Source organism: Trametes versicolor (genome assembly GCF_000271585.1).
Source record: "Trametes versicolor FP-101664 SS1 unplaced genomic scaffold TRAVEscaffold_8, whole genome shotgun sequence".
Classification (NCBI taxonomy): Eukaryota; Fungi; Basidiomycota; class Agaricomycetes; order Polyporales; family Polyporaceae; genus Trametes; species Trametes versicolor.
The window spans coordinates 2,407,992-2,420,097 of NW_007360328.1; the positions used below are offsets into that span (position 1 = coordinate 2,407,992).

Below are 12,106 nucleotides of genomic sequence, written 5' to 3' on the forward strand. Positions count from 1 at the left end.
GGTGTACGACTTCGAACGCTCGGACGCGTTGACGACATGCACTAGGCGAAGATGACGGGGAGTGTACAGGAAGACGCGTGCGCGCATGACGGCGTCAGAACCACGGTTTCGATACCCCATGGTATGCTCACTGCCTTTCGCCGTTGCGTCCGTTGGCATGCGCGGCCGCTTCAGCTCCCACTGCCAGTTCGCTGATTGCATCCTTCGTAGGGTCAATCATGTTCGTATGCACCCGTATTGCGCCTCAAATCGATCTGCGGCCTGCATCGCGGACGACGGTCGCTGATAGCTCCGGTAGCTCCCCAGCTACTCCCACAATTACCTCGTCACCTTACATCTGTCTAGATCAGCTGAACGGAGAATCTCTGCTCCTGGAGCAATCCCCCGTTGCCAGTACTCCGACGCTCTCGTGGACGCCGGATGGGGAATATCGATGTCGGCATTGCAAGGGAAGGACTACGTTGATATCGGGACATGGACCCGGAGGCGAGAAGATCTGTGATTCGTGAGTACGTCAATTTCCTGCGAAGATCAGCGAGCTCATCGTCGATCGGCGCAGGTGTGGCCTGAAGGCGGTGAGGCAAGGTCCAGAGTTCATTGTAACAAAGGCTCGCAGCGATTTCTTTACGAACGTCAATCCCGCCGACAAAGCGCCGCCTGTTGGAGTATCTCGTTGCGCGGACTGTAAGACACAGAAGTCCGTCGCTTGGAGGAAAGGTCCAAGTGGTACTCGCGACCTATGCAACAAGTCGGTGCCCTCTCTTCTCCCTTCGTACAATGCGACACTGAACCCTTATCTGCCAGGTGTGGATTGGTCTACTCCCGTGCGCTTAAGAAAGCCCGTGAATCGCAAAGAGGCAGCGAATCTGAGGCGTAGTTCGGTCTCCCCCGCCGATCACAGCAGCAATGAACATGTCTAATTACCCTAGCTACTGCAAGTGAATATTGCTTTGCCGTTTGCATAGAGAGCCAGCTCCGATGGCAGTTTCTGCAACTTGCTTGCGGTTCCGTGCGCTGTCGACATACGCATCGTGTCGCGCTACGCGATGTCGGTGCCCTCGACGTATTTGATATATCCGTACATCAATAGCAAAACACGGTGCGAAACCACGCAAGGGCCCCTTCAAATCGACCTGGGAGCGCGCGAGACGCGCGCGCGTAGCGGAAGCTTCTGTGGCGCCCGACTACTATATAACCCTCGTTGTATTCTCTCTCCAAACCCCGAATGTTCTTGACACATCATACCGGCATGCAGTCTAGCAACACGGTACTATGCGGTTTCAACAGTGACCGAGCCTAGACGCTGACGATGACTTATGCTAGGTGCAGATCCCTTTCGCCGCAATACTGCAGACACCGCGGATCTGTTCAACCTTCCTTCCGTACCTATCGCCCCAGGACTTCTTACGGTTGTACAGAACTTGCCGCCTCGCCAGGGATGTTGTCGCCACTTTCATCAAGGTCGCTTTCGACGTGAATGCCACCCTGAAGCGATTTGTACCGGACCCCCTCGCCTTTCGCTCTCTCCAAGCCCGCACAGGCACCCTAATCTCAGGGTCCATCGCGCTACAATTCTTTGATCGCGCGGTCTATCCCGAGTCCGATCTCGACCTCTACGTCCACTCACAACACCGTCGCGAAGTAGGCATGTGGCTCTTGAGCATGGGATACACCTTCTTCCCTAGCCGCAGACAGGATCCCCGCTTCAAGACCACTGTTTTAAACGCCGAACAAAGCAGAGGTCTCCACTATGTGATGCCTGGTGTTTCTGCGATCTACACGTTCCGGCGCCAGGTGGGCGAGCAACACCTCAAAGTTCAGATCATTGTTGCGCGTCGGGCTCCTATGGAGGTGGTCTTAGGTTTTCACTCAAGTATGTGTCGAGAATCTCTACTGCGTGCAAGTGACCCTCTAACTTTCCCGCAGCATGCGTCATGAACGTGATATCGTATGAGAAGGCGTATTGCCTCTTCCCTCGAGCGACTCTGGAGGAGCGTCGATCGCTACTCAGCTGGTCTTCTCAAGGCCGTTCCAAGAGACGGGCTGAAGGCCTAGTGAAGTACGCGTCCCGAGGCTTCAAGATGCTCACACACCTCCACTTCGCCGAGTATGCCACACATCAACCCATCCGCTCCTTTCCGCTCAAACCACGCTGGATCGGCGACACCGATACTTGGGTTCTTTCACTGGACGTTACAGACGTTGTCCCACCACCTTCCCCAACTATGTATTCATCTGCCAGGGTTCAAGACCCCGTGGTAGTCACCGGTTTCTCTTTACGTTATGAGGAGGTCGACGGGGCGATCATGGAGTTCACCGTGGTAGAGAGCCCCGCGCTCAAGTTCGCCTGTGTCATCGGCGACAAGGACTTGGCGGATTATCTGGGGCGTGTCCTACTAGTCAAGACTCGCCAGGATCAGTACAAGGTTTCAAAGTGTATGTTAGAGGACTGGAGATAGTACGTCGATTTGTCTTTCGCACGACGTGTTTGGCTGACTGTGTCAACACGCGCAGTTGGGATAACGAACTACCCGGTATGTGTATAGACTACATCGCTTCTACGGTCTCGAGGAAGATGTTGTGCCTACGAGGGTGATTACATTGTGGGTCTATGTCGAGGGTATCAATTTCGGATTGGACCGTGAGCCCAACAGCGGGAGCGACAACTTGGTCAGGGTCCCGGCACGCGCGTGTCACATACATACACGATAACATCCGCTTTAGGGCACTTCTGACTGGTTTTCGTACGTTGAACTCACCAATTTAGGACGAGCCAGCAGTGAATGGAGCCGCGGGAATGTGAACTGCGGGCTCGGAGGTCCTCAATCCTGTGTGGTCTCTAGTTCTGCCAGGCCACATTGAACCAGATGAGGCTCGCAGCAGTATTGCAGCAGGTGCAGCGGACGATGATCGGAATACCCCGGTATTGGAACTCCGCTACGGCCGTCGTCCTCTACCGCTTTGTACCACGTTCTCGCGCGACGCGACCCCGCCCGCGTGCGCGTGTCCACTCCTCACTCGCACGATCCCTCGTGCGCCGCCTGATCGTTTGCCTGCCATCGCAAGCTTATTCTTCGTTCATCCTGCCGCGGGATCCTACTATGCTTCGCGTCGGTGTACACTCTTGAGCTGATGTGCCAATGGCCGACGCTTTGTATGGACATCCCCGCCTCAGTAAGCCTGGTGATGTGCTATTCGAAGAATCGGGGCCTAATTATAGCTGTGAAGCAATCGACGCCGCTAGCAAGAGACCGTAAAGTTGCGACTACGGAGTGGACCGAGGTCGTCGATACGGCTGGCGAATCATATGGCGAGGACCAAGTGATTGCCTACTACTATGCTAGAAACGGAATGCGGCCATCTCATGCGCCTCGAGCGGTGCCTATATACTCGCAGAGTATCAAAGACGACTCTACTGGTGGGTAGCATGCTGAGTAACCGATTGATCGACTGATCACAATAGGTTTACAACTTGGACGAACAATGGCCGAAGACTACGTCGCCATTCGTCGCCGGTTTGGGGAATCTTGCTCCCATTCTTTGGTCCCTTTGTTCGACGAAAAGGGTCAGTAGCACCTGCGCTTGGCTCTCAAGCTGGGCGGGCACCAGGAGCTGGCTTTACGCCAGAACTCCTACCACGACATTCGTGCATCCACCATGGCCCACGCCCCGTCTGCCCCGTCTCATGTCCCACTGGCCAACACGGCCGACCTCCTCGCAAAGTGCATGCTTATTATTCTTCGCAAGGCCTCGTATTGATATCTTTCAGTGAGGCAGGCACGACCAACAACGCTGAAGAGGTTTCTGATTGGCTGCAATGTCGGCACAGATTCCAGCAGGCCGCCGAAACCGTCGCACATTATTCTATCATCTGGGTCAGTCGTCATCAAACGCCTACATGCACTCTAGCTGACTATACCAGAGAGAGGACTCGATCCCTGAGAGCATCGCGGACAAGGTCTACGAGCATCATCAAGCTCACATAGAAGCCGCACACGCATGGCTGCGCGTCACCCTCAGTCTCCTGGAGAAATCAGAGATAGATGGCGAGGTACGCGGATGCGGGTGCTTTAATGTGCCCGCGGCTGTTATCTTACCTTTGCTTGCCAGGGAGGCGCGGTGCCGTTCAACATCTCACCGACGCCGGAGACGATCGCGCTGCTGTCGCTCGCGCTGGATCACAACCACGCCTACTTTCGACTTCTGGAGAAGGCAGTGCAGATGGTGTTGGCCTATCTGGAGCACGAGCGGGAAATTCTGCAAGCGTGGAGCGTGGAACAGACGATGAAAATCTCGGAACACGCCACGACGGGCGACTACCCTCGACGATTCCGCGAGGATTATGCAAGTACATGAATGCTGTTCTGCTAGTAGCGATTACGTGCTCCCCGCCATCTCTGCCTGACTGTCAGAATGTATTCGTATCCTATATAAGCACGTCAGATCGTCGCTCCCCCAGTTCTCCTTGATCGCTAGAACGACGATCTTGAACTTAGTGTCCCCCAGCAGCTCGAGCGTATCCTTCGAGATGTTGTACGTTTGGAAAGGGCGGCCGCTGCTCATATCGAAGGCGAAGGATCCGAGGTGGGTGAGGTGTGATTGTGCGAACCGGGACCGGCGGATTCGGGAGGTATCCGGGAATACGGAGGACGACTTCGACAGGGCGAGTATAGTGAGGTTGGAAATATGGAGGCCGGGAGGCGGAAGCTCATCCAATAGTCCCCACAAGTCACCTTCTCGTGGCGCTATCTGGTACCGAAGTGACATGTCTCGTGGGACGTGGTCGATGGTAAAGGAAGTGATGGTGGTGGGGCGAGCGAGAGAGATCCCCAAGGAACCCTGCCGTCCTTTCATCGGCCAGCAGCTGCCCACATGAGTGTTGGGGATGATGGCAAACTCCGGCGGGAGTCCGACTAGATCGGCGGAGGTTTCACGTTTCCTCCACCGTCCATACCATGATACCGTTCGTTCGTCCGAATATGTATCCGATGTAAGTTTGGGGATGATCCTAGCTCCCGAACCAATGGAAGCGTAGTCCACCAGTCCAGTACCGTCGTGATAAAGGTGCAGGTGTAGCTGGGCTTCCAATGCATGTATCCTTTCCTGCATGCGAGTCAAGTCCTGGAATGTAGGATACTTGTCTACATATCAGGCCAGTGTCAGTAAGAGAAAGGGTGTACAGGTGACAACTACGGTGCCCACCTGGCGCATGCGTGAGCTGCGTCACGGAAAAAATTGCGCAGCCGAGGGCGAGGACAGCGAGGACGTTTGAAAATATCCAGTGGGTAGGGGATGTCGAGACAGGAAGAAATGATACAAAGAAGAGGATAAGTTGCGACAGATCGAGCACCGTTACTCTCCAGTCATCAAGCAGAGCGGATGCAAGCGAGCGGATGCACCAAAGGAGTGCCTCGAGTATCATGGTTGCGGAATTGCGATGCGAGGAATGCGAGTCGCCCGGGCTGGCGGTGGACAAAGAGACCCGACGTCGAAGGATCTGGGCGGAGGATATCGCGAAGATTGGGGTCTGCGGACAGTACTTTAAGTACTGAGCAAAGTGATAGCGCTGGAATACTCTATTATAGAATTTCAGAGGGAGGTGATCGAATTCAGAGGCAATAAATACCTGTTTGGATTGTTTGGCTCCGCGCGAACTCGACTGGAGGCTGGCCGTGCGCAGGCGGGGTATTCTGTTACCGGGCACAGAGAAAGAGCTACAGAGAAAGCGCTCCCACAGAGTCAAAGGCTTGAATGGGACTACCGGAAACTTCGTGGCAGGATGAGATATGACTTGGAGGAGGAGGCCTTGTGTCTTGAAGACGAAGCAGTGCCGCGAGTGGGCGTCGGGCGCTAGACCAAGCGGAGACAAACACCATTTAAACGCTCAAAGCCACTGGCGTGGCGCGAATCGCCCAAGAGAAGTTGCTGTGAACCAACTCGAGCGGACTCAAGACCACACTGCAAAGTCGATCGCACCTCATAGCTATCTACTCTCAAGACCCAGGCAGAGGTGGTAAGGAGAGAAAATGGAGGTCTTTCCGATCTCTCATCTCTCAATCTACTGGCACCCTGTTGAACGCGGGCCGGTACCGCCGTCAAGATGCCCATTCCCTTGTCCTGAAAGCGCCTGGAACCACTCACTCTCCGTGAGGCTCTTCTTCAGGTATATATACTGTTAAAATCAGCTAAAGTTATATTTTGTCAGTGAAAGCACGAGAAGACCGCGTGTAGACGACGTACCAGAGCTCATGTGCTTCAACGGCATGGCATAGGCCGCGACAGGAATTCGTCGCGCCACTACCTCTTGGCAGAGGCATCGAGTGCACTTTATTCGCGCAAATATCGTCCCGTGCCCGTGCAGATTACGATGTCCCTTGCTTGAGCGATGGAGAGAAAGGTAAGGACAGGCGGGCGCTCGTGACACAGACCCCGAAGCCGGAGGGGCGTTCCATGTGTAGGCGGCGATTGGTCCATGTCGGATGACATCAATCTGGTGTAAGGTAACCAAGACCAGTCGCCGTTGATCCATCCGCGTTTTTGAAGCTGGAAACGCCTCTGATCCTTATTTGGCCTGGTCTGTTCCGTTGTCAGCGCATCCCGGATATCGGGCTACATTGTCGCTCAATCCAGTCCCTGCGAACGCGCTCGAAGCGTCAGCTGCATTTCCCAATTGCGACACCTCCAATCGGCATGTAGAGAGCTGGGAGCACGTCGTATCTGCCCCAACGAGGGTTTTAGCGCACTCGTTAAGCGATATGCCCGCGCCGAGCCGCGGCGCGCCATCACACATGGTCTCCCGTTTTACGAAACCCAGCGCGCCGCCAATTCCATAGCGGTGGCACAGGCACATACACGGAAATATGGAACTCGACGGCTGGCAAGGACCACTCCGGGACCGGGACTAGAGGGGACATATATGTTTTCGGCGTCAGGCCATAAACGGAGAAGATATACGACCGACCTGTCAACCCTAAGCACGCGCGGCACGTAGAGAGCTGGGAGCACGTCGTATCTGCCCCAACGAGGGTTTTGGCGCACTCGTTAAGCGATATGCCCGCGCCGAGCCGCGGCGCGCCATCACACATGGTCTCCCGTTTTACGAAACCCAGCGCGCCGCCAATTCCATAGAGGGGACATATATGTTTTCGGCGTCAGGCCATACTGCGCATGAGCGCAAACGAAGAAGATATACGACCGACCTGTCAACCCTAAGCACGCGCGCAGGCGCCATCCTTATCCTGCATTGTGGTCGCTCGACTCGTAGGTTGCACGGGAAAGGTGCTGCGTGGGTCGAAAAGTGATGATGCCGATAAATCGAGGATCGAGGCGCTGTCTTAGCCGAACTCTGTGCAAAGGCTTCTTCACTTGGCGGGAACAGCGCGTCAACGAAGTCTTGAACACTTACGAAAGCCTGTAGCGAGAAGAGAGAAAAGAGATGCCCGTGCGCTGGAGCAAAAAGGCATATTCTGCGGGAGAGGCGTTGGCGACCCCCTCTAGAACTAGGATCCGCGAGCGTGCTTACTGGCATCGCCGGAAACCGGCTCCATTCGTGCCCCGAGCGGAAGAGCTCATAATCTTCCATAGGACGGTCCGCACAGCACTGTTCCTACAGTGGTCTAAAGCACGACTCCGCGGGTAGTCGCCAACGAAAATCTTGTAGGGGGCCTTCAAGTTATCGTGTCCACCGCGGAACTGCACGGAGTACTTAGGCGGAATCGAAACGTGAGCTTCCTTGCTGATAATTCCAAGCAGGCTGTACCTACCTGCCCGCCTGCCGCTGCCGTTCCGTGAGTACCCAGCGGAGGCTTTTACTTGAACTCGTCAAAATCTCCCCTTGAGCGCACTGCGGGCGGTACTCGTAATCGGTGCGTCTCCCGGAGAGCCAACGCCTCGATGGGGTGGCCGGCGCAAGCAGGACGCGCGCAGCTTTTGGGAGTCCGCCAACGGTCAGAATCCTTCTCAAAATCTCTGTTGATCTCAGGGGCGTTCTGACGTGGGAAGCGGGGGGTTTCTACGCTTAAGCTTCACGCGTCCTTCCTGGGTATAATGTCAAGCGGGTAAGCCATGGCGCATCTAGGCCGCGATGATGCGCTAACCTCGCGCACCCCACTTTGTATTTTAAGTTGTGCATGCTACATTCACCCTCTCTGTCAGCGCACAAATTGTCGTCTCCCCGCCGCCTACGCATCTCCTATCTGTCTCCCCAACTCCCCGTCTTACTGCGTCCCCGCGTCCCCGCACCCCCGCCGCCCCGCGTCCCCGCGTCCCCGCGTCCCCGCACCCCCGCCGCCCGGCCATCCCGCCGCCCGGCCTCCCCGCCGCCTCGTCTTTCTGCCTTCCTGACTTCCCGGTTTTCTGTTTCTACATTTCCTTGTTTCCCCTTTCCCCTCTTTTCCCGTTTCCTTATCTCCCCACCTACCCGTCTCTACGGTCCTCCGGTCTTTCCACGATCCACCTGTCTCTCTGCAGTCCTCCCCAGCCTACTGTCTCTGCTCCTCATCGCAATCTTGCAGCCCCAGTATACTCGACCTGTTAACAACGTGGCCAATAGGAGATCGACATGTTAGGCACAGACGTTGAGATATATGCGAGCTAGTAAGCATCAGCTATTGCTCTTGAGAACGTTGCCTTACCACTCCCGATAGCACGCCGGCTTTCACCTTGTCCGGCTTCGTTCTTTCTTCAATGTACGTCGCGAGCTTCATGCCCTCCTTGCATGTTGCTCACCGCCGCGCTCGAAACAGGCTTTATGCAGGTCGGCTGTGGGCGGTGCTTGGTCATGGCTCGGGCTGACACGTCACGGCTACATGCAGTACTATCCGTTCAAGCCTTCGAATACCCCAGGAAGTGCGCAGAGGACAGGACGGCCTTGAAGGTCTTCGTGAGTGTTCTATGTTTGGGGAGACACATAGAATCTCAATCACGTCAGGTCGCCATGATATTCCTACTTGCGACGTCTCAGCAAGCTCTTTTTGCTACTATCGGTGAGCCTTCCCTTACTCGTTCGTGCTGCGTACCTGTTCCCCATCTTCCACATCCGCTTCCCATTCTTCGTGCACATGTTCCGACGTTACCGTGGAGAGCGACGGTTCTCCCTCCCCATCCCGCGCGCGCAGTTTACATAGATCACCGTCTACAGCGTGGTTCACACTAGTCAAGTCAGCTAATCCAGAGTACTACGGGGTGCTTTCACGGTGAGCTTAGCAACCGCGCTCTTCTCCTGATGCCATTCTGATCGTCCCCCTCAGCACGGGAGATGTAAGCATCCACGGTGCGAGCATAACGCAGACCATACTGACCTTCTCTGTGATCGTCTCGCTCCAGGTGCTGTCCGTGCTTAGTGTGAGCTCCTATCATCTGCCAATCCATGTCGCTGCTGACGGGTGCCACGGTAGACTTTCACTACCGTTATGGTACAAATGTACGTAGGCAAATTTCGCTGAAACATAGACTCATATAAGCTCTTGAATAGATTCTACGTCACGCGTACTATCAGCCGTAAGCGACTCAAATTATCAATACTTTCACTCTACTAACAAGTGCAACCTCTGCGTCAGTGAGCCGCACCTTGATGAGCCGCACGTCCTTCTGTGTGGCTGCGATCAGTGTAAGCCTCTTCACATATTTGCCTTGTGCATGTTATCTGACCGCTGGCTTAGCTTGCAACGGCCATCGGCGCAAGCGGCGAGTTCTATGAATCCTCCGCTCCTGTTTGATGTCGTCTCTTATACGCTATACACCGCTCAGGGATCTCGCTCGGTATGTTCCCACATAAGTTTATGTTCCTATAGATACTGACAAGGCGGTACGTTAGTGCTGTTCGTCCATAGGTCAGCCGCGCCCAATACTGTATCGTATCTGCGTGGGTATTGACGGACCACGGTCAGCTTACTTCCCCGTTGGCACGTCGAGAACGCTCTCATCGTCGTAAGTTGTGCCAAGGAGTTGATATATGCACGTCTCTCACCTGTTCCTTAGAAGCTCAATACGGTTGTCCATGCGTTCATGGCCGCCACAGACCTTCTTGCGCCGTTTATATTGTCCTGTCTGCTCGTCCGCGCGGGTAGTGGGACTCGGCGGTGAGTTGTTACGTTGGAGTTGGCCTGCCACATTGTTGATTAAGTCTCCGAGTCGATAGGTCCCTTAGGCTCACACGTCGCTTGGTAAGTAGCCCTCATTTATGGACTAGGCGCTGCGCTGATGTAACATGTATAGGTACTCCTTCAAGCCAGCAGAGGAGTTTTCACGACGTAAGTCGACGTGTTTCCTGAGCTGTTTACGGCGGCTCAACCACAGACATTCGATATACAAGGGCTGTACAAATCCTAATCGCTGTCGCAGTAAGCAAAACATGGGTATTGGCGTTCCACATCGCTGAAATTGGCCCTTTAGCTCTCCGTATCGCAAGATATTACATTATCCGACATGCTGACTTTCACCAGTCCTAGTAGTACGTTCGCGCACATGCATTTTGATTGACATAATTTCATCCGGACGCGTATACAGTATATTCACTATCGATAGTCCACGGTCTCTGCACCAGGCAAAACCTTCTCAACGAAGATGAGACGAATTCCATCCCCCATATATTCACGTTCACGGTCGAGCTATCAAACATACGCGCGGATACCGAAGGGGGCGAGCGCAGTGACGGAATGACGTCGAAGGTGCGCCTCAGCCGTTGTATGCTCCTCTCCCATTGCTGATACATATTCAGCATCAACCCAACGAGAACTCGTCTAGCTCCTTCCTTGAGTAGGCGTTTTCTTTGTTCGGACACCTCAGGCGTAATTCGGGCTTCATCGTAGCAATAATACGCACTTGCCGCTTGTGCCAATTGATGGCACTCCGGACGGTTCACATAATATGGTTACTCTCAGGCCCTGAACAACCGTCTGATGGACGCCGCTCTGGCTTCCCCGAGTGGCGTGTCGAGTGCGCGGCGCGCGCTGCGCGGTCGCGGTCGCGCTCGGCGCTGGTGCGGAAAAAATCCCATGCCCATTGGAGGCACCGCAAGTGATGGTTAGCATCTCCGACTGTGAATGCGCGTATGAGCAGCACAAAAGAGAACGTCCTGAGCGAGTCGAAGCTCACTATTGCTTTCGACGACAACTCTTCGAGTGACGTACCTCGAGTGACGTAACGGTCACACTAGCGTCAACTAGCGTGGGATAGCGACCCGCCCTGACCATGACGGTGAACCATCATCTCTAGCTTGCGCCTATATCGTGAAACAGCAGGGCGATCCGAGACGAAAGTGCAGCAATGCTCACGATGACCGAGTAAGTGGTGGAAGTGGCAAGGGACAACTACCGCTGATGGCTAAGACGTATCAGCCGCCCGGCTTGTTACCCAGGTTCTGCCAGCCACCATAACAAGTTCGCACGTGTAAAGGCCTGCTCTCAGGAATGGGCTGAACGGCATGCAACGGCGAGTAATATCGCTGAGCGCCACTGACATTCTGATATACACTCTTGACACTGTCCAGCGCGTACAGAACGTTGGAGAGCCCAGGAGCAGATTATACATGCGGAATTCCCAGCCACGACGGAGCGGACCGTGATTGGAGAAAGCGCATGAAAAAAGGGGGAAATACGGATATGGGTTTCCCAGCGGGTGGTCGTGCTTTAGCGAAGCGGTCTAGACCTGGTTCTTCTTCCCGGCTTGCTACGCTCACATCTATATTTCCTCCGGGTCCCGTATTTGCGTTCCGTTTCCTCTGGCCTAACACCATGTCCTGCCCCACCGCTGGCTCTTCGCCCGATTCTCCCGCTCTGTCACTCGCCCGCCCCCGACTCGCTCGCCCCCGATTTCACACCTCCGATTGACCCGCTCCGCCCACGACTCATCCGCCTGCGAATTGTTAGCTGAGTCGTTTAATCGCCCGCACCTCCGCCGCCGGCTCGCCCTCCTCACCCGCTCCCCTCGCCACCCGCTCCCCTCGCCACCCGCTCCCCTCGCCGCCCGCTCGCCCTCCTCACCCGCTCCCCTCGCCGCTCGCTCCCCTCGCCGCCCGCGCCCCTCGCCGCTCGCTCGCCCTCCTCACCCGCTCCCCTCGCCGCTCGCTCCCCTCGCCGCTCGCTCCCCTCGCCGCCCGCTCCCTTCG

The 12,106-nt window shown here is 55.4% G+C and overlaps 3 protein-coding genes across 3 annotated transcripts; 2 read left to right on the forward strand and 1 right to left on the reverse strand.

Annotated features, from left to right (window-relative positions):
• Positions 1-1,386: 1,386 nt before the first annotated feature.
• Positions 1,387-2,189, forward strand: TRAVEDRAFT_81046 (uncharacterized protein; the record flags this gene model as incomplete). The annotated part of the gene is made up of 2 exons (XM_008042603.1): positions 1,387-1,873; positions 1,927-2,189. Coding segments are annotated over 2 exons (750 nt in total), but the record flags the coding sequence as incomplete, so codon positions are not given.
• Positions 2,190-4,377: 2,188 nt separating this feature from the next.
• Positions 4,378-5,109, reverse strand: TRAVEDRAFT_126928 (uncharacterized protein; the record flags this gene model as incomplete). Its single annotated transcript, XM_008042604.1, has 1 exon — positions 4,378-5,109. The coding sequence occupies one exon, from the start codon at positions 5,107-5,109 to the stop codon at positions 4,378-4,380; it is 732 nt and encodes a 243-aa protein (XP_008040795.1).
• Positions 5,110-8,560: 3,451 nt separating this feature from the next.
• Positions 8,561-10,759, forward strand: TRAVEDRAFT_49802 (uncharacterized protein; the record flags this gene model as incomplete). Its single annotated transcript, XM_008042161.1, has 20 exons — positions 8,561-8,595; positions 8,646-8,687; positions 8,745-8,755; positions 8,814-8,881; positions 8,930-8,984; positions 9,140-9,194; positions 9,249-9,258; positions 9,325-9,342; positions 9,396-9,421; positions 9,473-9,498; positions 9,748-9,759; positions 9,815-9,830; positions 9,888-9,927; positions 9,979-10,079; positions 10,139-10,163; positions 10,216-10,250; positions 10,313-10,340; positions 10,393-10,450; positions 10,525-10,667; positions 10,718-10,759. The coding sequence occupies 20 exons, from the start codon at positions 8,561-8,563 to the stop codon at positions 10,757-10,759; spliced, it is 846 nt and encodes a 281-aa protein (XP_008040352.1).
• Positions 10,760-12,106: the final 1,347 nt, after the last annotated feature.